The sequence below is a fragment of the Pogonomyrmex barbatus genome, unplaced genomic scaffold (assembly GCF_055798465.1).
Source record: "Pogonomyrmex barbatus isolate J1 unplaced genomic scaffold, ASM5579846v1 scaffold2, whole genome shotgun sequence".
Taxonomy (NCBI): Eukaryota; Metazoa; Arthropoda; class Insecta; order Hymenoptera; family Formicidae; genus Pogonomyrmex; species Pogonomyrmex barbatus.
Window position 1 is genome coordinate 13,005,571 of NW_028297116.1, and position 23,308 is coordinate 13,028,878.

The 23,308-nt window shown below is 32.2% G+C and overlaps 1 protein-coding gene across 2 annotated transcripts in view; it reads right to left on the reverse strand.

The window, feature by feature from the left end:
• The window catches only part of LOC105428446 (uncharacterized), a 150,834-nt gene that overhangs the window by 93,814 nt on the left and 33,712 nt on the right, over positions 1-23,308 (reverse strand). For both annotated transcript variants that reach the window (XR_016139333.1, XM_011640780.3), the window contains one exon: positions 3,131-3,172. Coding sequence is in view for 1 of the 2 variants with exons in the window: in XM_011640780.3 (XP_011639082.1) it covers positions 3,131-3,172 (42 nt within the window). In the remaining variant the exon portion in view is untranslated. The remainder of the gene's footprint in view (positions 1-3,130; positions 3,173-23,308) is intronic.

A 23,308-nucleotide genomic window follows, 5' to 3' on the forward strand; every position in this document is an offset into this window, starting at 1 on the left:
TAACTTTCAAAATGTAAAAGAAAGCGCTACTAAGAACTATTTTGCAAGAGAACATTCAATTAATATACGTTTGGTACGCTAGCTATAATATATTTAAAATTGAGAACATGATCGATATTAAATTTCACTATAAGGAAATGAAAATGAAAAAAGAAGGAAGATAAAATGTCCCAATTGCTAGACAAAAGAAAGAGGAGAGAAGATCACTGATGCAAATATCAATTTCCATAACAAAAATAATATGAAAAAAAAAAGTAACACTATTAGAGACTGGTAGAAACGAGCGATTGGTTACAGTGAGAAATATACATTAATCGATTGAAAAGAAAGGTAGAAAGATTTTTTTATAAAAATATCTATATTAGATTTTTTCTATTTTTTACAAAGAAATAAATAATAATACTTGGAAGAAACAAAAAATGTTAAATAAATTTATAATAAGCCTTCGTTATCACTTTCTTTTTTTCTTTCCCCTTTCTTCTCTTCTCTTTCTATCTTTCTATCTTTTACTATACAGTGTTACTTCTTTCTCCAGTTTCTTATCTTTTTTCAATTCTATAAATCGATAAATACTCCTCTTTCTTTCCCGTGCAACGTATTTCATCCTTTTTTAGTTAATCAACATCATGGATACGTCCATCCTTGTCGCCCATATCATGGGGACAAGAATGTGGACGAGTCTAACCAATCAGAACAAAGTTCCTTTGGTGTCGGCCGATCAATGCGGAACTCCACTGTACCGACATGTACAGCATGCCAACATTTCGTCAGAGGACCCAACCCAACGAGACTTCCCGGATCGGGGGAAACGCCGGTCGTACAATCTCGACACTGTGACGAATGCAGCCGCCATGACATTTTGCCATTGGAAACCAGACACGATTTCCCGATAACATTGAGACAGTGTTTGTATGAAAAGAGAGAAGTTAACGAGAGATTATCTTAGTATTTAAAACTATTCAGTTACTATTATTATCACTTTCAACACTAGCTTATTCTACATTTGTTTTATAACATCACTACCTTTGTTTGTTTTATTCATTTTATTCACTAATCGATTTGTTGCATATGTAATTTTGTGTATATTTATTTAATAATTATGTGAAAACAATAATCTATCATTTTCATTTATATCTATTTTCAACTTTTTCAACTATTTTAATTTAAAACAATTTCAAACTGCACTAATCTCAGTTTGAAATTTTTAAATAAATGTTCCTACTTGTGAATGTCATATACCTCAAAGTTAGCAAGCAGAATTCTCCAGTCCAATCCAATCTCAAGCAAAAATATCTTTTACATTTGGGATTAAAATGGAATTACTATTCTTACTCTTTCAGTTTAATTAAACAGAGGTTTCTGAAGGAAACAGGCTCTCTCTTTCCTGAATATATATTGCATAAGCGAAGCAAAGTAATTTCAACTTCTCAAGGAACTTCTCTGGTTCCAATTCGGATTAAATGTAGTTTAGTGTGATGAACTTTTTTCACACATGGCGGAATTTATTACATTAATCTTTTTTTACTTCTCTCTCAAATCCCTCCGCTGTTTTTTTCATTTTCTTCGAAGACTTATCAAAAAAATGATTATTTCTATCTTGCAAAGCAATTTCCATAGAGCTATCTTTAGAAAGATATTTTCCAGAAAATACTATGCGTACAGAAACATACTCTATTCTCTTCGCTGTTTCTGTCAACAATTTGCATAGAAACAAATCATTAATTCCCTCCTTCCAGCTTCTTGATCTTAAAAATAATCTTCTTTTTTAAATCCTTTCAGAACAAGCCAAGAAGATTATATCTTATGGTTAATAACCAGTTTCGTTAGTCATAAAAATTGATCTTTCTTGTTACATCAAGTTTCTTCTTGCATTGTTCTCTTCTTCCATTTATCATTGTACGAGCGTTTTAATTATGTCATTAATCTTATTGCATTGTAAATTATCTACTTTTAAATATTGTTATGAATACTTTTACTTTTATTTTTATTTTGCGAATACAAAATATATATATATATATATATATATATATATATATATATATATTACCAAGAATCCTGAATTATATAAAAAAAAGACATAAAAATTAATATAATATTTAATAATTAATATAATATTAATTTTTAATATTACTTTTAGAAATGGAAACGGATTTAGACACACCATAAAAAAATATCGCGTTGTTTGATGGCGAACCATGAAGGGAAAGGTGAAAGCTTTGTCGCATACGTATATTAAACGAAGCGACATGGACCCGCGAGGCTAGTCCCTCAGCTTCTTAGTATTGCTAAAACGTTTCTTTGTTATATGCTCCTCCATTCTCCGCGTCATGTTTTATGTTTATCCGGTCTAGCATTGGATTGGCATAAACCGTCAGATTACGTTGAGAATTCTACCAAGGCACATCGCCAAAAATAAGATTTCCGAGTTGTATGTGAACACTCAGAATTCCCATGTGACACCCTAGTTTTTTTATTGCATTACGGGGTAAAATAGAAAATTATGGATCGTACTCAATATATATTTAACATTTAATAATAATAAATATTTATATATAATCACAACTTTTTTTTACAATAATTACAAAAATAAAGATACATTATATTATATACATTATGTTCATAAATCACAATTTACATAATTTAAAGTATTTTATTAGATTAAAAGTTGATCAAAATGGAATATAATATTAATTAGACATGGATTCAATTTAGATATAATTTCTGAGAACTTAAATTATTATTTTTAATAACATTTTTAATAACATTTAATAACATTTAATAATATTATTTTTAATAACATTAGTTTAATCAATATATCTTTTGATGTAAATAAATTAAAATGGAAAAACGCAATTTTCTCGAATTAATTGAGCTACACATAAACTGGAGTTGGAAAATTTATATTATAAATATTAAGTATATTTTATTTTATAATGTGATTTACTGAGAACTTTTTATACTTTTTTAAAATATAAAAAAATCTTAAATGCATTAAAATTTTAAGTTTAAAAATTTGATATTTCAGATTTGTTATTAATGATTTAAAAAATATATAAATACAATTGGTTAAAATCCGTTCAGTAGAAAAAGTGTATTCTTTAAAAAATTAAAACGAAATATTTCAACTCACCCATAAGATGCTAAGTCGCCAAAGTGCTGTTATTTCCCAAACCTGTAACAATTAAGTAACATTTGTGTTAAAGATTTTTACTTGCATATTTTATGCAAATATAAGACATTATTTTGATATTATATTTTAGAATTTGATTAAATATATACATTTTATTATTGTACCTATGTCTTAAATATATTTGAAAATTGCATGTATATAGAAGGTGATACTATCAATCGCAATTTGTTACAAAAGTTTTAATTTAAGTGATACTTCGGATACCATATATATCATATAGTTAAAATCTTATCGTAAACGAAAAGCAAAACGACTTACGTTAACTTTATATATTTTATAAATTCACTATCTATTAAGCACTTTGTTTATTACTATTTATGACATAGATTAAGAATAAAGGTCATTATGTATCACAATGAATTATCACAATCGCAGACTTTTATCAATCAGTTTCGTTTAGACGCGTGTCCAATCTTAATATGCAGAAGTTGGGCAGACTTCACCTTGCCAGTGTAAGTTTCACATGGTCATCCTACCCGTCTAGTGTCACTCGTCCCCACTCGACTACAAAATGATCGTGATCAGCGGCCTACTGCTGTTCCCGCGAATCATGTTTTTCGTTCGATTACCTGAAGCCCAGCCGCGATGCATTGTAATCGGGCAACATTCTTAAGCCACGGTCAAGGCGGGGCACTACTGACGGTCAAAAACTGCATTAACGAAGCAGCTTCCAGTCTTCTCAATCGTTCACACGGTGGACGTTTCGATGTTTATATTGCTTTTACAACTTCGTAACTCCAGTACACATATTTCTACAAAATGTATTTGCGCCACGTATGACTAAAGCATCATCGTAAGCATCGTCATAATTTAATCTGAATTTTATGAAAGTATCATTTAAGTAAAAAAGAATGAGGAATAATTCTAGTGATAATAGTTGTTAAGGTGAAAGAAGTGAAACACCTGAGTTTGATGGAAAGGGCAACGGCAGAGCCGGCACCGTTACCGTTACACGACATTGCTCACGAATACATAGTGTTCGCTCACGTACAAACAATAAGGCAATTTGTATGAAGCAAGCGTTAGGCTGTACTGAACGCGAATAGTTTGGTTTATCCTAAGACTTTTAATTGAAATTACGTCTAACCTGTACTACATTTTCTTATTTTAAGAATAATATATTTGCAACAAGTAATAATATAGTAAAAAATTAATATTATTTATCATAACAATTACAATCAGTCACTTTTTAAAACATGCATACAAGATGCATTTTTCTAAATGCTGATTTTTAGGTGAAGGTTAGTTTTATTTTATCCATATTTTATCTTTATCGTCATGAATATTTACAATTTACTCTTATTAATATCTTATTAATATCAATAAACGAAATAAATTCACACTTTGCTTTGATATAGCAAATATAAACTGATAAAAAACAATTCGTGAAAGGAGTGGAAACTTGTCCTAGAAACTTCGTCAAGCAAAATGAACGAAATGAGAACTCGCGGTGATAGGAATTGAGATTGAACTGGTCTCGCACCATTAATTCCTTCACACCGGATAACTGAAATGATTTGATCGTCAAATTAGGCACGCGCACGTATTCACATTTATCCTATTTGTTTTGTAGCCATAGACTGTGCTTTCTACGCTTATGTTTTTACATTTGCGATCCTGTAATTTTCATCATAGCCTTTCCTCTGACACTGTGAGGGACGATTGTAATTCATGATAGGGTGCTATCAATTTGTTATATTCTGCTATATGCGTGTTAATTTGTATTAATCTTATTCGCATAAAGTTAAAATTAGTAAAAAATTGTTATTTTAGCTTAATATCTGAATATAAAAAAATAATCGAAGACTCGAATAATTCACATTCTTATACAACTATTATAACTAATTTATGTACTTTCAATTGTTTCTTAGATCATTTCTTTGAAACATTTTTTAATCATAAATATTTTTAGAATAATATATATAAATTCTATATAAAATAATATATATATATATATATATATATGTATATATAAATTCCATCTGTCTTTTAAACGTTCATAGTAAATAGTTCTTTTCTTATTTAATTATTTAAAGATGTTTATTTTTTTATTATTTCGAATAGATAAAACTATACTTTAGTAGAAATCATTTTGTACTCTTATAACATTCAAGTTCGAGTTTTATTGACGCTGCTATTCAATTATCGTTGACTCTTGCTGATAAGAGCGGACCTATAAAAACAATTGGATCAAGAGCACAATCATGTGATTGCATTTATGTTATCACCGTGCACCGATAATTTACGATTAGTGCGGAAATGCATTGTATACTGTTTGTAGCCTGTATATTGAGCCTTGTTGCATGAATATTAAAGCTGTCCTATAAATCTATGACCTCAAACTGAATTCGATAATGCTTTTGTCATATTTCTGCAATCTCTTCTGTGTATTCTTTTATATATTTATACCTAAGTGTCGGTCCACAATAAGTGATTTAAGCTTTAAAAAATAAGAAATTGACCAATTATAATCGAATATGAAAAGAATACTCGACTATGATTAGTCAATTTCTTACGGCTTAAAGATTAAATACTTATTGTGGACCGACACTAATATATCTAAAAGACAGTCTCTGCAAATAATTAAGACGAGATGTCTTTTCAAGGTTGTTTATAAAAATTTAATTATGTTTTTTGTGTGTGTGTGTGTATGTGTGTGTATGTGTGTGTATGTGTGTGTATGTGTATGTGTGTGTGTGTGTGTGTGTGTGTGTGTGTGTGTGTGTGTGTTAAAAATTTATTAATATATAATTCCATATTTTCCATATTTATTTTGATTTTCAATTAGACAAATATTTCAAATACGCGAAAGCAATTCTTTTAAATAATTATTTCGCTGAAAAAGCGAAATGACATCATTTTACTGATGCTAATCCTTGTAAGAATCGTGGGATCAAAAATCACTCGTAATTCTTTCCCTTCCAAGTGTCGACCGACGGAAGCTTAGCTTTCCAAGAAACACACGCTACTTTAGACATACCACTTGACATATTTAGCTCCGCAGTTGTAGTACCGGCGTAGTAACACATACCGGCAATTCTTTTACCGACACGTTTCGCTTTATACCCCTACGAAAGTGCACGCGCCGCTTTACAGCTTAAGGAGTTTTCCTAAGGAGGATGCGGCGCGCAAGAAGGCCGAATACAGCATTATAATACTTAGACTGTATCTAAGTGGACAACTTTCACGTTCACGGAGGGTGCGCGTGAATACGTAAAACTCTAAATGCAAAATGCATATATAAAAAGGAAAGAAACAAATGTGCTATGAAGAGGACGTACCAACCGTTTAAATGCGATGAGTTATTTTAAATTTATTTCATTCAACGTATCAATCAAAATTATTTACAATTAAAATTAATAAAGTTACTGTTACAATTGCATAAAAATATCTCGTTATTATATAATATAAAAATGATTGAAGAATTTAGATTTCTATAAATTTTATTGAAAATTTTTAGATCTTTGATATCTATGATCAAATATATAACGTTATCTGTTTAGAAAAAAGTATAATATTTTTTCAAGAATATATTTTGAAATAATTTTGAATGCACAAAAAGTATTTCGAACGAGCAAATCCTTAACTTTACACGACCGATGCTTTGCATAACTCTGCAGCCATGTATAAACTCGCCGCAGGCATGGCAGAAGTACACCACACATTCATCCACAAGTGTCTGCTTTACTTTCGGATACATGTGCAGCGACGTGAGTCAGGCTAGATGTACCTCGTCGTGGCTTTACGAGAGAAGTTTCGGTTTTTCATGCATTCAACAAAGCGCGATGCACAAGGTGTCTTCATAAAAAAGATTCTGCATGGAGCATGGAATCGAATCAAATATTTGAAGTTAGGACCAGAAAGGAAATATTAAATCATTATTGTAATAAAACATTAAATGTTGTAAATTTACTTTCTCAATTTTAAAATCAATCATCAATTTCGAAATATAGTCTCAGCACAGTTTATTAATTGTCGAGATAAAACAACTTTGTTGTCTTTGTTATGTTTTTAGAGATAAAATTAATTGAGCAATCGTCCTTCGTTATTTCCTTTCTTTGTTACGTTATTATGAGTGATCATATCTTTTTGACGCTTAAAATTTATGAAGTTTGGAATACATTCTCGTATATATTCTCGTAATATTCTTTTAAAAATTGAAGATGAAGAAATACGATTCTTAAGACACACCGGATATGTAGGAATGGTTCTTCAGTGTTTACAGGTCGAGCCACGATGCTCCATGCCTCGGTCGTGTACTACGTCGAGATGCACCCATCAAGGGAACCCAATCGCTTTCCATCCCCACTCACTCGCTTCACCTGCATCCCGTCTCGGAGGTAGATATCGTGCGCCAAGAAAACAAAGTAGACGTAAGCGAGGCGGTGGAAGGGCAATCGAGAGTATAACCCAGTCGACAGAAAGTATGGAAAAGGCGTCCGGGCGGCCATGGCTGAACTGCAACAGACGCCGCCATGTCTTCCCCCTTTCTCTTCCCCGTTTCGTTTCTGCATTTTACCCGAACATTGCGACCGGTCCTCTCGGTTTATTTGGTATCTCTTTGAGATAGGTACGAACTGACCGAACGAACAAACATCGTGAAATCACATTTACTCGCAACTTTCCTCGATGTAAGAGTCTCATAAACAAGTCGGATCAAACGCAAATTAAACATTCCGCTTGAAACGAACATTTATGATAAAAAATTATTTTTTTTTCTGTTCTTCGTTTACATAATACTTTGCTTATATTTGATTTAATTGTTCAGAAATTAATTATGTTTTTCATTACGTTCAATCAAATGTGTTTCACTTCCATTTACGCTGTAGACATTTAAGACATTTATATTTTCTATCTATTTTATATCCAAGTACTAATACTCAATGCAATGACTTTTAGGGAGTTGCAATGATACAATCCTACAGATATAAGTGTAATATCTATAAATTTTTGTACGACGTATTATGCGAACATTAAGACATTCTATAATATTTTATCGCGATAATCTAACACTCGCATTATAATATAATTCTTATTGCATGAATGAGTTCGGCAATTAATAAGCTACGTGATCTATGATCTATGATTATGAAGATGTATAAAGTTTCAAATTACGAATACGGATAGTAAGTTTCTGTGCGATACAGGCTCGTGCGCAAAAAAAGGAAAGAAAAGAGGTACTGAATCGTAAGACGTATACGCGCACGCAATGCATGCATGTGAGTACTGTGATCTTTATCATAAAATGAAAAATTGTTGCCACACGAAAGTTTCATCAAATACGTCCCTTTATCCGGGGCGTATTTTACATCGAGCTTCATCTAACAGGTTCGCGTATTTACATAAAAATGAGGCAAAAGGGCTTGTCTTATCTTATATTTTCGATGTGTCGAATAAAAAGGCAACGTACGATTGTCGTGTTAGAAATGTCATGATGAAGATCAAACTGATCTTATGAAATCGAGACCGTTGAAATAAGGGGGAAGGGACGGAAGAGCGGACGAAATCTCTGTCAAAGGCACGCACTAGACATTGCGAGAACCTGGGAGCGGAGAAACGCGCTTGACGAAGAAAACAGTTAGAGGAGATCGATATTATACGATAGGTTTGACCTAGTTTTCGCAGCCTAAGCATCAGCGAGTTAAACATGCGCGTGTTAAATGCCGAAACCCATATTCCGCTCGTCGGCGATGATCACATCCTTTCTTTCCGAGTCTCTTCTCTAGCATCTCTATTATTTTCACGTCTTGACACAACAACCGTGAAAAAATACCGTTGAACCGACAAATATTACGAACGAGATAAATAAGCGGGTGACGTAATAAGCACAGTGAACGCGCTCTGTACTTTATCCCACTTTCTCTCCACCCTTTCCTCCCTATATATATATATATATATATATATCTTCTCGCGGGCACCCTGCATAATACCTTGAAATATTTTTCGTATGTCATGAAAATAACACACAGCTGTGGTCGCGCTCGCTTGCCAAACTCTCTCTTTCTGTCTCAGTGCATTTCACGCATTCCGGCTAAATTCTGGGGACGGTGCGAGAGAAACGAGAACGTCGTCAGAGGCGCGTAGACGCACAGACACGGCGTGCGCACTACGTTCCGGCCAGAGGAATGGGCCGGGGAAATACGGCCGACGCGCATGCACGTCAGCATCGAAATTTCGCTGTCGACCGACATTGCCGTGGCATATACGCTGTTTATACCGTACACCCGGCACACCCGGAGCACCGAATAATATTCCGCGTCCGCGGACAATGGCGGCAGCGGGAGAGGGGAGGGGGGAGGGCGGAGGGGGGTTGTGCAACAACTGCATGAAAGTAAATTGGCGGTAATCAAACGACGAGTATAGAGGACGCGCGCAATCTCACGCAATATTGCGCATGCAGAAGTTTATAAATTCGAAATCCACCCGGTATTCTATGCGACAAAAATACATACACGCGCGCAAAAATACATACACACATACGCACATGATGACCGTCCGAACGAGAGGCTAACCAAGTCTATCGATCCTGCTGCACACGGAGTGCTTTTTCCGCTCCACTATAGTGGAAAATGTAGAATTCGCTTTTAGCCATGGTCCACTTTATTCTCGAGAGAAAATGGACGTATCTTCTAATTTATATTCTAATATTTTTATTGCATTTTACTACTCGTTAAAAGAAATAAAAATTTTCGTTTTTCATCTCTATATCTTTATGTCTGTGCGATTTATTTTCAAATAATAACGGGCACAATGATTTCTTTTAAAATTTAAACCGACTTATTTTACGAACACAATTTAAATCTTTGTCATCGCTAACAACATGATTCTCTCTGAAAGCTCTTATTCACTATTGTTTTAAATCTAACTTTATTTCAGAATTATATATTCGTAATATATTATTAATAAACATAATTTATATATTTATCATTATTTTATCAACATGCCGTTTGTTGTATTGAAATGGTTGACAATGGAAACATTTTGAATTAAAGGATTTGTATTTACAGTATAGAAATATAAAGATAATTCAAATTTTATGTCTTATCAAACTTTCTTATGGGGTCAGGAATGCGAATCTTTTTCTATTTCAAAATATGGCAGAGATAGTTCTAAAAAAAAACTTATTACAGTCGGATGATTGGAAATGTGTATGGACGTAAGAATCTGATGTCTTTCAATACTAGAGATGGCTTCAACAACAAAATGTTACAGGACCCTATTTTCTGTAAAGATCAGGGCATATCCCGAGGATATTCTGACTAGGATCAAATCTTATAGTCTCAGAGATATGATATTTCAGATATATACATATTGCCGTCCTTCTATTCATTTTCACAAGCAAGGACAAAAATAATATAATATAAATAATATAATATATAACATTTAAAAAAAAAACAAATAATTATGAACACATATATAATATTTGTTAATATATAATTTCAACAGTTATCAAAATAAATAAATAATATTAAATAATTAAAAAATAACATTAAAGCAAATTCGAGAAAAAATTCGATAATTTCTACAACAAAGTTATGTTTTTTAACGGTAATCTTTTATTAATACATTTTGTATTATTATTTCCAACTCAACACATATGTCATACATTTTTTTCTGTGATAATTTAAAAAGAAAGATTTATTATTTAAAGCGAACATCTTTTTAGATTTGACAAAAAAGGTAACCAATAGAATCAAATAAATTTGTATCATTTGTGAAAGCGTAGCTACCAAATAACTAAAGCAAATAGAACAAAAAATAGCTCTTTTTCCGAAAGAAGAATACCTGATTGAGACGGGTGCGAAAAAAAAATAAAGTAGGAAGTTAACACAATATCTTATAGCCCACACAAAAATACCTTGTTATACGTGTTTGATCTTCAAAATATTTCCTGTGCCCCTTGTGCCCCTTGATACCGTTACATCTATAAATTCTTACCTTTTTTTTTCTAGCGGGCGAGAAAAACGCTACAAAAATGTCATCTCGCAAAAATCTCAAGATTTCGCGTGTTCCTTGAGTTCTATTTTATTTCGAAACTTTCGGTACGCGCAGAGGGAAGCAATGAAGAAGAAAACTTCTGCTCAAGACGCGTAAATAAACATTAACTTTTAATCTTTCAAGCATTAAACAACAAGAAAAATCCATTAAAGATGTCGCAGTTTTGCGCTGTAGTTTTATGCCTTGCACTTGCGTCTTGCAATATGTACAACTTTTTATCCTTCTACAAAAGTCTCTTGAACCAATGTTTTCTCGATTAAATATAATATATTAATTTAATTTTGTTACTTGATTTTTTCATCGATTAAATTAAAGTTAAAACATGATAGATGAGAAAAATATTCACAGTTTTTGTAGGTTGAATAAGGGTGCTGAGGAAAAATATAATTTTTTAGCAATCTTACCCAATTGATGATGAAAAACGGATAAATTTGCTGACTCCGATGTTATCCATAGTGATTGTCGAATAAATTTGTTGCAGCCGAATGAGAAATGTCATTGAATTAAGAAAATCCGGACAGATCTGATCCGATATTTATGCCTATCGTCGTCGTCTAAGTCATCACTGCGATGGATTGTGCCGGGCCAGCACTTCTTATATGACGATACGCAGGCTCAATGTAAACTTTATTGCAGCTAGTTATAGACTGTTATGCTGCCTTATCGGATAGCGATGAGAGTATATTTTCTTGTTCAAAAAATACTCCTTGTAATTGAAACCATCAACTAAGTATAGTAATAATACACGAAAATCAAAGAATTTTCATAGTGAAAAATCAATCTCTCAACTGTCGATTGTAAAGAAAAATTTTCATTAGAAATATAATTTGTTAACATAATTTATATATAGTTGATATATGCCGGTACTTTAATTTTGATGTTGTACACATATAATCACTTTTTTCTCCCTATATTTATATACGTATTAAATAGAGTCTATGTTTATTCTCCATCTCTCTCCTCCTCTTCCCCTCTCTCTCTCTCTCTCTCTCTCTCTCTCTCTAATTATCATATTATTAGTATTTAATTATATTATTGTTTGATATATATAAATCACTTTTATTTTTATTTGAATTATGAGTTTTAATAATAATAAAAAATTGAATCAAGCAACTAATAAAACATCAAGCAATAATAAAAAATTAAATCATTTGTACAATAAAGATATAACAAAGAGGGATAAATTAATAGTTTTAATAGTTACACGATTTAATGTGTTCTAGCACCTGTATTTTTATAATCAATTTTAATGTTTTAATAACGAAATTCCCGAATGCACAATATATAAACGAATTGAAGGTACAATATGCAATATGGCTGATGGAGCGATAACGGCGAAGCGTACGTATTGGTAGTTTAGTAATCATAGATACCTATATGCTCTACCAATCCAAATATAGTTTCTCTCTCTTTTTCTGCACCTCCACGCCGCGTGAAGTAATTTTCTTATCAAATCGAAAACACAATTTAATTAAATTCGGTTAGTTATGCGTTCTCTCTACCACCAGCCACCCCCGCCTGCACTCTCTATAAGACCGTCAATGCCGTAAATGCCACATGTTCGTGTGTACAATCGACTACGTGTGTTCTCGCTAAAAACGTCTATGAGTGCTTTTATGATCACGATGACCCGCTAACCCCGAGATAAGAAAACAGTGGCACGACCATGCCGGCTTTTTCAATTTGCAGATTAATTGATTGCAAATTTTTTTAATAGCAGGTTTAAAGCCGCGCGTTTTTCTGTGACAGTTATTCATTGCCGTGTCACGCAAATATCAATTGCAAATTTCAATGCACATTTCTTTATGTTGCTATAAATATAAAGAGAATTCTTTCCTTTTTACAAATAGTCGAAAGTCTCTGTATGCTTCAATTGCAGTACTTCCCAACTTCACATAGTAAAAATATGCTAGTCGCCACGGTTACTATCAAAATATTAGAGCTGGTAGGGAACACAAAGTAGAGTTCTTCTAGTCATATACAGTTGTAACAGAGACGACGGGACGAGGTCTGACTCGAAAATGTATTAAATCATTTATGTACGAGCAGAAGTCTTCGTACTTTGTGGAATTGAAAGATCTACGAAGGATTATTTTATCGCTCTCCCTAACTCACATCCTACGTCAGACTCACCAATTTACAAATTACAAAAATCACCAGGGGACAAATGCATTGAGAAATGCATGCTAGAATAAATATATCCATTCCGTGCGGAATTTTATGGAGCAGTAAGAAATTTAATTAACATCCTGGATCCAGTTCCGTTTTAGCGACGTAAAGGAAACACGCTCGAGCGACAGCGATATTTGCCGAGGGAACCTTTCATATCTCGTACTTTGTGGAAATTGGGATACGTCGGAGCCACCCCGCCCATCTCCCTCTTACTCTCCTCTATCCGCGACCCTGTCGGTAATCTCCCGAACCAACCCCGAAAATGGCCGACGTACATTTCAGCTTCTGCACTGTGATCTCTGTTCTCCGATCTAGAATTGACCCAACGTCCCTCTGGGAAATAGGAAGCAATACCTGTCTCTCCGAATATGGCTGAGTGGCCACGCTGAGCGATACGAATATAGAAGCGAGCGAAACGGAACGGAGAGATAGGTGGAGGGAAATGGAGAAACTCACCTTCGCCTTTCGTAGATATTTTCGTCCATATTGCTCCAACAGCTCACGGCATATGGATGTTTCCGAGTACGATTGGATACAAAGCGTCCGGTAAATGTCACGTCCATGTGACACGTCTAACGTAAATATACTTATGTAATATGAAATATTCCGTAATATTCTATTTATATTATTATTTCGTATCTGAGATAACAACAATTATTTATCTAAAGTGATAGCGATATCAGATCAGATATAATTAACAGATCAGATTAAATAATTTCGTGCATTTTGCAATGTTCTTTTTAATAATTTTTATGCTCTTTCTTTCTTTCTCATATAATATTCAATTAGTGATTTTTGATTGATTTTTGGTATCTTTTGAAATTCAAATTTTGCTACTTAAGTGATCGATCATAACAACTAATTGCAAAAAGATTTAAATTACAATTTTCTTTATTTCTTACTTACTTGTGGAAGACACGAATTCTTTCTATAATCTACTATTTTCCTCCTGATTAATGTAATATATGTGACATATATAAAAGGCTAAAAGTAGAAGCAGCAAAAGTGTCAAGAACTAGTAAAATGATACAATATCTTTCTTTTATAGCATATTTCTTTTATCAAATATGATTTCAAACTAACTGTTTACTTGCGTAAAACAAATAAACTATCTTTCCATTGCTAATTAGTAAATCAAGAATAAAGATAACTAAATATCTGTATTTATATGTTTAATTTGTTCAAATAAAGTGTAATTAAATATTTAACATAAATTTTTGTTTTCTCTGGACTTAGCTTCGTCCAGAGAATAAGTCAAAGTTTTTCTTTCGCCAAACGACGGAAGGAAAATATTACTCTTGGCTACGTTCGCCACATCTACATCACGAGTTTCACGAGTCAGCTTGTTTACGGGCCAATTTCGCACGAATACAGCCTGCGCGAAAATACTGCTTTTTTTTCTGGAAGTATAAGCATTCAAACTTACTGTTTTAACCTTCAACTTTTGAAATATTCCTTTGAGGCTTCTTGTGAGAACTATTACGTACAACTGTCACCATATTTTATATGTTACACGAACTCAAAAATATATTTACTTAATACTCCTTTTACATTACTTACTTTTCTCAAATACATACGTTTCACTGGTATGTGAAAGCACTAACAAAATATTTCGTCAACTTTTAATTAATTAATTTTATTAAATAAATTTTTAAAACCAGATTAATTCATATGGACCATAATGTTTTCAGCGCAAATATAATAGAAGATCGCTCTTATTCGCATTTCTGATTTAATATTCGTTATTATCTTATCTCAGCTATTCGAGTAAATTATTGTTTCATCCTTGATTATTCAAGCGCATCGATTCTGTTGATAATCAAGTCATGGCGTAAAAATAATGAAGGTTGAAGAAAATGATATGCGCAACAGGATCTGAAATATTCTTTGGAATGTTTTTAAATAATATTCTTAACTAGCATAGACTTATGTATCGCACAAACTCGTCTCTCAAACGCCAATATCAGAAAATATCGACTCTTATTATATATTATTAAAATATGCGTTTGTTATTAAATTTCTCCAAATCCATTTACGCATGATAATAGCACAAGTAAAATTTACGCTTATTCGTGCGACTGACTCGATGTGAAATTAAAATTTCATTTCTACATGTGAAATCGCAATCGAGAAATTCTCCGCGGCGAGTCTGATTTAGACGCCGGTCCCGCTCAAGTTTTTATTTCGTACTTCGATCCTGGCTATACTTTGGCTATCTCTGCCGCATACGTGACGGCGCGGTGATGAAGAAAAGTGTGGACAGGTATACCCACAGGTATTCGTATGTACTACGAGTATATCCGTCCGTGTGCCCGGCTGCTTCGGAAAGACGCGTGTATTGGTGCCGGTGCTGCGCAGAGGGCGGATATATCAGCGTCAGCAGGGGATCCGTGCTGCCATTTTATCCAAACGTGATCTCAGCCAAATACGAAAATTCGTACGTGGTTGCGGTGTATACGTGTCGTCGTCGTCATCATTGTCGGTACAGGCCGATATGTCTGATACGCTAGCGAGGCGAGCGCACGAAGGAGTCAGGCGTGGGTAGTACCAGCCGAAAAATATGAAGCGTGAGTATCTCGTACTCGGTACTCGGGCGCCCACGCGGACCTCCGTCATCTCTTTCTGCGCGGAAACATTGATAGAACTAGGATAGAATGAATTTCAACAAATTTGATACGCAAAATACCCGAGAAAATAACTGTTGAAAATAACGACACAGATATGTTGAATTTAGGCCACCCAACACGACTCGTCTTACGCCCTATTCAACATCAGATGCATTAATTTTCAATATTCTAACGACAAACTTAATATTAAATAGAATTCTGCTTTCAATTAAGTGTTATTTATATATAATACTTTTGAATTTGGATATTGCATATGATTGCGGTTCATTGAACACAATGTGAGGGCACGATATTATCATGATAAAATTCATGATAAAATTTAGGAAAAATTTAGGATTACCAATGTAGAATGTTTTAAAATTTGTATTCTAAAGTTCACATAAAATCAAGTGAAAAATAAGATATTTTTATTAACTCTGTGAAACCTGAATAATAAAATTCCAAACTTCAATACTGAATATTTCTGCAATTTGCATTTATTTCAAAAGTTTAATTAACTAAAAGTCAAGTTTAAATTAATCAAAGAATGTATTATAATTACATTCAATGAACATTACATGTTCAAAAATTAATAAAAATGTGAATGTTTAATAAAAGAAAATATAAAATATATATACATGTATAATTTAAATAATATTTATTCAGAGGATGTATAAAATAAACAGTCATCCTGTTTGCTACAAGATATATTCAAGACATATCTTTGCGATTGTTGAGTTTCTCAAGATCAAAAGAGCCGACGTTGAATATCGTCAAAAATTTAACCAAACTTTGTTCCATTCCACAAATATCTCGTTACACCGGTACACGGTTAATTAAGCCTGTTAAACGCGATTAAGGTTTCCATTTTGTGCAAGCTTAATTAAATTTAATTGAAGAAACTTTCAGAAGAGGAGAAACTCGCAATCGGTACAATTTCTGAATATATACACGCTTCGTCTCAAAGAACCAGAAGATTCGAGTCGTTCAGAACAGAATAATGAAGCAAATGTGCCCTGACGAGATTTGAAAGTATGCGAGCGTAAAGCTAATAAAGTAAAGCTAATAAAGTAAGCTCCTTGGGAGACTGAAAATATTTTTGATCTTCGTTTGGACATATCATTACTGTATTATTTTTTTCTTTCACTGCTATTTTCCTGGTAAACATTGTAAATTTAGAATTTTATTTACATAATTTGAAAAAAACGTCATGTATTTAATTAAAAAAGATTATATATATATATATATATATATATATATATCTTTTAAGACTTTGCTAATCTTTCTATGTCACGTCTTTGTATGTCACGTTACTTTGAGATTGCGTGTTATCACGTAATTCTTACCATTCTGATACCGCAATTCTTTCAGCCATAAATCACGACGCTCGCTATATCGTGGTTTGGTTTACGTGTTTTTCATATCACACTGCATATCTCTTATCTCTTATGAATTTTATGCTATTTTTAATTCATATTCAATCTGATCTCACGCTCCTTTTAAATATTTTGTAATGTAACTATTGATTATCACACGTTTCTTTTTTAATACTTTATAATGTAAATCACTAGATATCCGGTTATATGTACATACATATATCTAAATGTGTTAAAAATATTTACTTCGTTTTTAAAAAAATATATTAAAGTATATTTCGAAATTTTAAAAATATACAGAAAAAAGAGAAAGAGAAATTTTATACAATATATTTGATAATTACTGAGTTGTATTTTATCAATAACATTAAATTGATATCTGTGTCATAGAAAAATCTATATAAATATCTCTTTTGTTCTGATTACTTCATCAATATATATTTGCTGCTATTTTTATGCCAAGTAAGCTGTTATTATTTATTATTTATTTTGTTCTACTTAAGTATTATTAATGTGTCAATTTACATTAATTTTGATGTAGATTTCTGGCCTCACCGTCAACTATTTGGATCACATGCTGTCACACAGTTTCGTTGCTTTACGAAGATGATGCTTCAACTAACAAATCACAGGTTTCAGTGACTCCTTTTATGTGTGTTTACGACACTCCTTCATGGCCGTAAGGAAAATAATTGGACGAAGAATAAAGAAAAAAAGTTGTCACAAAAGTTGTACAGAAGAAAATTTTGTTCTTATTTCTAAATAAATAATTGTATTTCATTTAAAAATGAAAATAAATGTAAAATTTCAAAATAAATCTAAAGAAAATGAAAGTAACATATGAAGATAAATTATTTAATAATTATAGATATAAATGCTAATTAATAAATCGCTTATAAAAAAATAAATTTTGATATTAGCTGTCAGATATTATGATATGATATAATTTGTATGCTATATTTGCAATCAATTAATATTTTTACGCGGAAACAAATGGAAAAATAATAAATTCGTATGCATAATATTTAAAGTTGATCTATTAGAAATGTATGCAGCCAAGATTTATAACATATAGAAAGATGTATGCCATTAGTATTTCTTGTTCGATACTTTTATGTTTGCATAAATACGACTAACAAAACAAGATCAGATTTGTAATCTTACTTAAAATTTAAAATAATTCTTTCGTACTGATAAAATTAGTAAAATGCAATTCAAATATCTAATTCTTAGTTTTTGATCAATAAAAATCATAAAATATATTTATTAAAAAAGTGTATTTATAAATGTTATAAAATATAAAAAAGATTTTATATAAAAAGAATATTCAAATATGCATTTATTAAAAGATTTAATGTAATGTAAAATATAAGTATGAAAATAGGACACATTATTAAAAAACAAAACTGAATTAGTACAAACAAGCCGTATCATTATCAAAATAGGATTATCGTCAGTGTTTTCTTTCCACGACAATAAAAGAGAAGACTGAAAGAATAGGCGAATGACTTGCCTATAAATGTGTTCGCACCTAACAATTAGCTGGTATACGTCAGGGAGCACGTAATAAAGCAATGATCGTGTTTTACGAGGCAGTATATAACTCCACCAACAAACCACCCAACCGCAAACCTACCCCTTCTCTTGTCTTTCACCTAGCCTAACGTCGGACGGTCCGTCCGTCCAACACTTATCACGGAAAGAACGTTTTGTCCGTGTGCCGTAAAAGTAATGCCTTGCAAATTGCTAGGAATGGATTTCTTCCGGTAGCTACTTTCCTTAAATTCTAATTCCGCGACGTTGATTGCCTTTTAAACATCGAAAATTGATTCCTAAACACATCATTAAGAACTTGCAATGGTAATTTTTCTCAACAATTATTCAGTCAAATACTTTATTATAATATAACATTATTTATTTTGCATTAAAAATATATTTGAAGTTTCTTATTTATTTATTTGTATCAACTTCCTTATGATTTTTAAAATATATGCCATTAGATTTAGATAATTCCAACAAGTTTACAAGTAATAAAAATATAATTAAAATTCTTACATAAATACATAATTAAATTTTGAATAATTTCAGAAATATATTTGCAATATTAGATAGTTAACGTATGTTAATTATTACTTTCTATTCTATTTTATTATTGCTTTCATTTTTTTCTACGAAAAACATAAATTTATCATATAGTAAAGATTCTTAAAGAGATTAAAATTTTAAAGTGTTCTTAAAAAATAACACTTTTTATAATACATATCAAATAAAATATAAATATAAAACAAAATATTTTAATTAAAAATATTTTCTATATAATTTTATTTACTTTCTAATTCACTTCCACGTGCTAAGTCAATGTTTCTGTGCTATTTTAATGATTCATAATCTCTCATCTACTATCCCAGAAACTCAATCTGAAATAGAATGGAATCAAAGTTAGATTCTAAATACTTTTTCAAAATTAGAAATATATTTAGATAAAAATATGTAATATATCAATGACAAAATAATATGTCAATGACTGATATCATACTACTCTAGATCTTCATCTTTTTACGATAATAACAAAACGTCTTGATGACTCCTTTTTTCATTTCAACCATTTCTGATTATCACTGAACTACTTTCCGATAAATTATATTTCCTGAAGTTGGTCCATTCGCATACGTCCTTCGGATTATAGAGAGCAAAAGAGCAAGAAGAGGCGATTGAAAGAAAGAAAATTGAAAGAAAGAAAGAAAATGGACGATAAAATAGTCTCTTAGACAAAAAATAAATGAATGCGTACGGCTAGGAGATACGCTCTTGGTCCCAAGATGAAGCAAATGATTTCTATTTCCCCCTCCGTAGATCAATCCGTCCTACGACCATTCCATCGTTTCATTCTAATATCTCTCCCTTCCACCTAAGGCACCAATCGAGTTCGATGCCACCGTCGATGTCATCCGTGAAATACATTTTAGCTACGAAGTCGTCTTCTTTCCCTGTCATCCTCGTGAACGATAGTGATAGACTCCTGGCAACTCGTTTCATACGGATGGCAGCAGATGGAGTTAAGACGGAAGGAGGCATCATTTCATGGATCTTCTGCCACGATATTCCTTCCTCGTCCCCTTTTTCTGTCTTCTTTCTTCTTCGTTGCGGCTCTTTACGAGAATGAAAAGACTACGTCTTACCAAGTCTCCCTCCGCTGTCTCCTCTTTTCTCCTCTGTTCGACTATGGTATGCTCTCTCCTCTACGGTTTTCTTTCTGATCTGTTCTACCTCGGTGCCATTCCTAGCACTTCCCCCTTCAATGCATCCTCGTGATTCACTATGGCGGGGGGATACGGGTGCAAACATGATTTAGAGTAATGTCGCAACTGAAAGAATAAAATCCGCGAGGCTGATGCCAAACAAATAACTTGTGGTATCCGGACATGTATGCGGCTTAGGTATCCTATAGCATTGGCTATAGCTGTATCTCAGATACGCTCTGCCTCAAAGCTTCATTCGTAGTTTTTCCCTTTAAGACGTTAAAGATGCTATATTACGTAGTTGTATAGGGACGGCCCAGATATAATAGTAGGTACGGGCCTGGGCAAGATTCTTGTTCATATTTTTTAACTTGAATATCAATATTTTTGAAGTGGAAGAATATATGAGCCTTGACTTACCGGTTATAAGATGATTAAATATGTACATGTAAGTTTCCGTAAAGTAACTAAATACTTTTGAAAGATTTTCTTTTCTGTTTAACATGTATACAGAAATGTTGCAAGTATAAAATGTACAATTTTGAAGAAAAAAAGATTAAAGAATTTTTTAGTAAAGTTAAAGATTTTTTTACTGTCATTTTCTTCTTTATTGTGATTTTTCTATAGCCAGTTTCTTTTCATTATGACATAGAAACGAGGAAGCACAAACATAATACACGAAGATTGAAGTTGATGATCCAAAATATCAAATAGCTACTGCAAATGAATAATGACAGATGTTTCAACGGTAATAGTTATCCACCTTTATGACAGAAGGTGGTAAATGGGTTAATGTTTCATACCCAACAGGTGGTCGCTTTTGGTCTGCAAGTTTATAACTGTACGATCTTCTACAGTATTATGTAATAATTCTATTAATATACAACATTATTAAAGAAAAACATTATGTTAGTCAATGGAAGTTTATCTCTTGAATATTCTACATGAAACAAAATCAAAGCATGTTTTATTTTATAATGAATATTTATCATTTTCATTAATAATATCTAAGAAAAATTTATTTTTGCATTCATTATTACGTGTGTCGTACGTTATCGTGTGTTGTACGATAATATAATATAATATAATATAATATACTTTATCATAAAAACAATTTAGAAACATTTTTCTTTATCGCTGTTCACTCGCTTCAGATAATATTTCTTTTATTTTTATTTTTCTTATATATATATATATATATTTCTTATATATATATATTTTTCTTATATAGTTAATTAATTAATCAAAAATTCATCTTTAGTATACATGCAACAATAATAAAATATTTTATCATGAGCATCTTTTTCAACTTATTCCCAAAAACAATTTCATTTTACTAACTTTTCTATTTAATTTTTTATTTTATATATATGGTACAAATGCACATAATGACTATCATCTTCTTTTTCTCATTCTTTTATAAACTTCCATTTTCAATGAAACATAAGTGCTTCATTATTTGTGTTGTCACAGATTATCTGGATCACAAATCTGCTTGATGTAATATGTATTCTGCGCGCGCAAGTCATTATAAAATCATTGAAATCCAATGATTATCGCAGCGGCATCTGTATGGCGGTTATTGAAATAGGTCGTAGAATATATAGAATGGTTAGTCCAGGGTCCATTCCGCTAACGGTAACGACCAACTCGATGGTTCGAGTCTCGGCTAAGCTTGAAAATAAATTGAGTCGTCATGGCGGCGATGACGACGACGACGACGACGACGACGACGACGACGACGACGACGACGACGACGACGGCGACGGCGACGACGGCGACGACGGCGACGACGGCGACGACGACGACGGCCCTTCCCTCAATTCGAACTTGTTTCCCTTTCCATCTCCATGCTGTTCGGCAGCTATACAGTACCGAAGCGCATGCGCAACATCAACAGAATTCCACGATGGATTGAAACAAGAGAGAGGAAATTGCGCCGTGAATGGAATGAAGATTTCGTGCCCCGCGGCGATCGCGCCATTTTCATGAATAAATCAATAAAAACAAAATACTCATTATATAAGACATTTAAGTTTTTCTCAAATAAACTACTAGTGTAGTAAATGACGTATAATTATGGACCAGTACGAGTTAGATTATGAATCAAATATTCTTCAAGAGTTAAAAATTAATTAATCTTCGTTTGAAGAAGAGGTTTAAAATGTTTTTACTTTTAAAAACTTTGTCAAGACTCTGTATCTTATGAAACTGATACAACTAGAATACTTCTATTTTTATTTATTTCATAAAAATGTATGATATTGTACAATGTATTTATTTAGATATATTTTTTTAAATATTACTTATTACTTTACTTATTGTACAAATGCAGTTACGATTGGAAAACCATATAACCCTGCCGGTAACTTTCAGTGACTTACGGGAGCTACTTGGTGCGCTTTATTACCGACGCGACGATCGATTCTATTACCTGCTACTCTACCTGCGTTCTCCAATTCATTAACAGCTTATTCATAGAACCAGAAGAAAAATTCAAAGTAGATAATTAAGCATTGATAAAGTCCTAAATAAAATATAGATAATTTCTTAAAAAATGTTTTAAAGAAAGTTAATTAAACAAATAAATTTTGATAAACTTTTCTCTTTAATAATAAAATATGTAAATTTTAGATTTTACAAGAGAAGATTTTCACTGTACTTTGAGTTCGGTACATTAAATTCGCATATTTTAACGAGGCATGAATCCATGTGTTCAAGTATTCA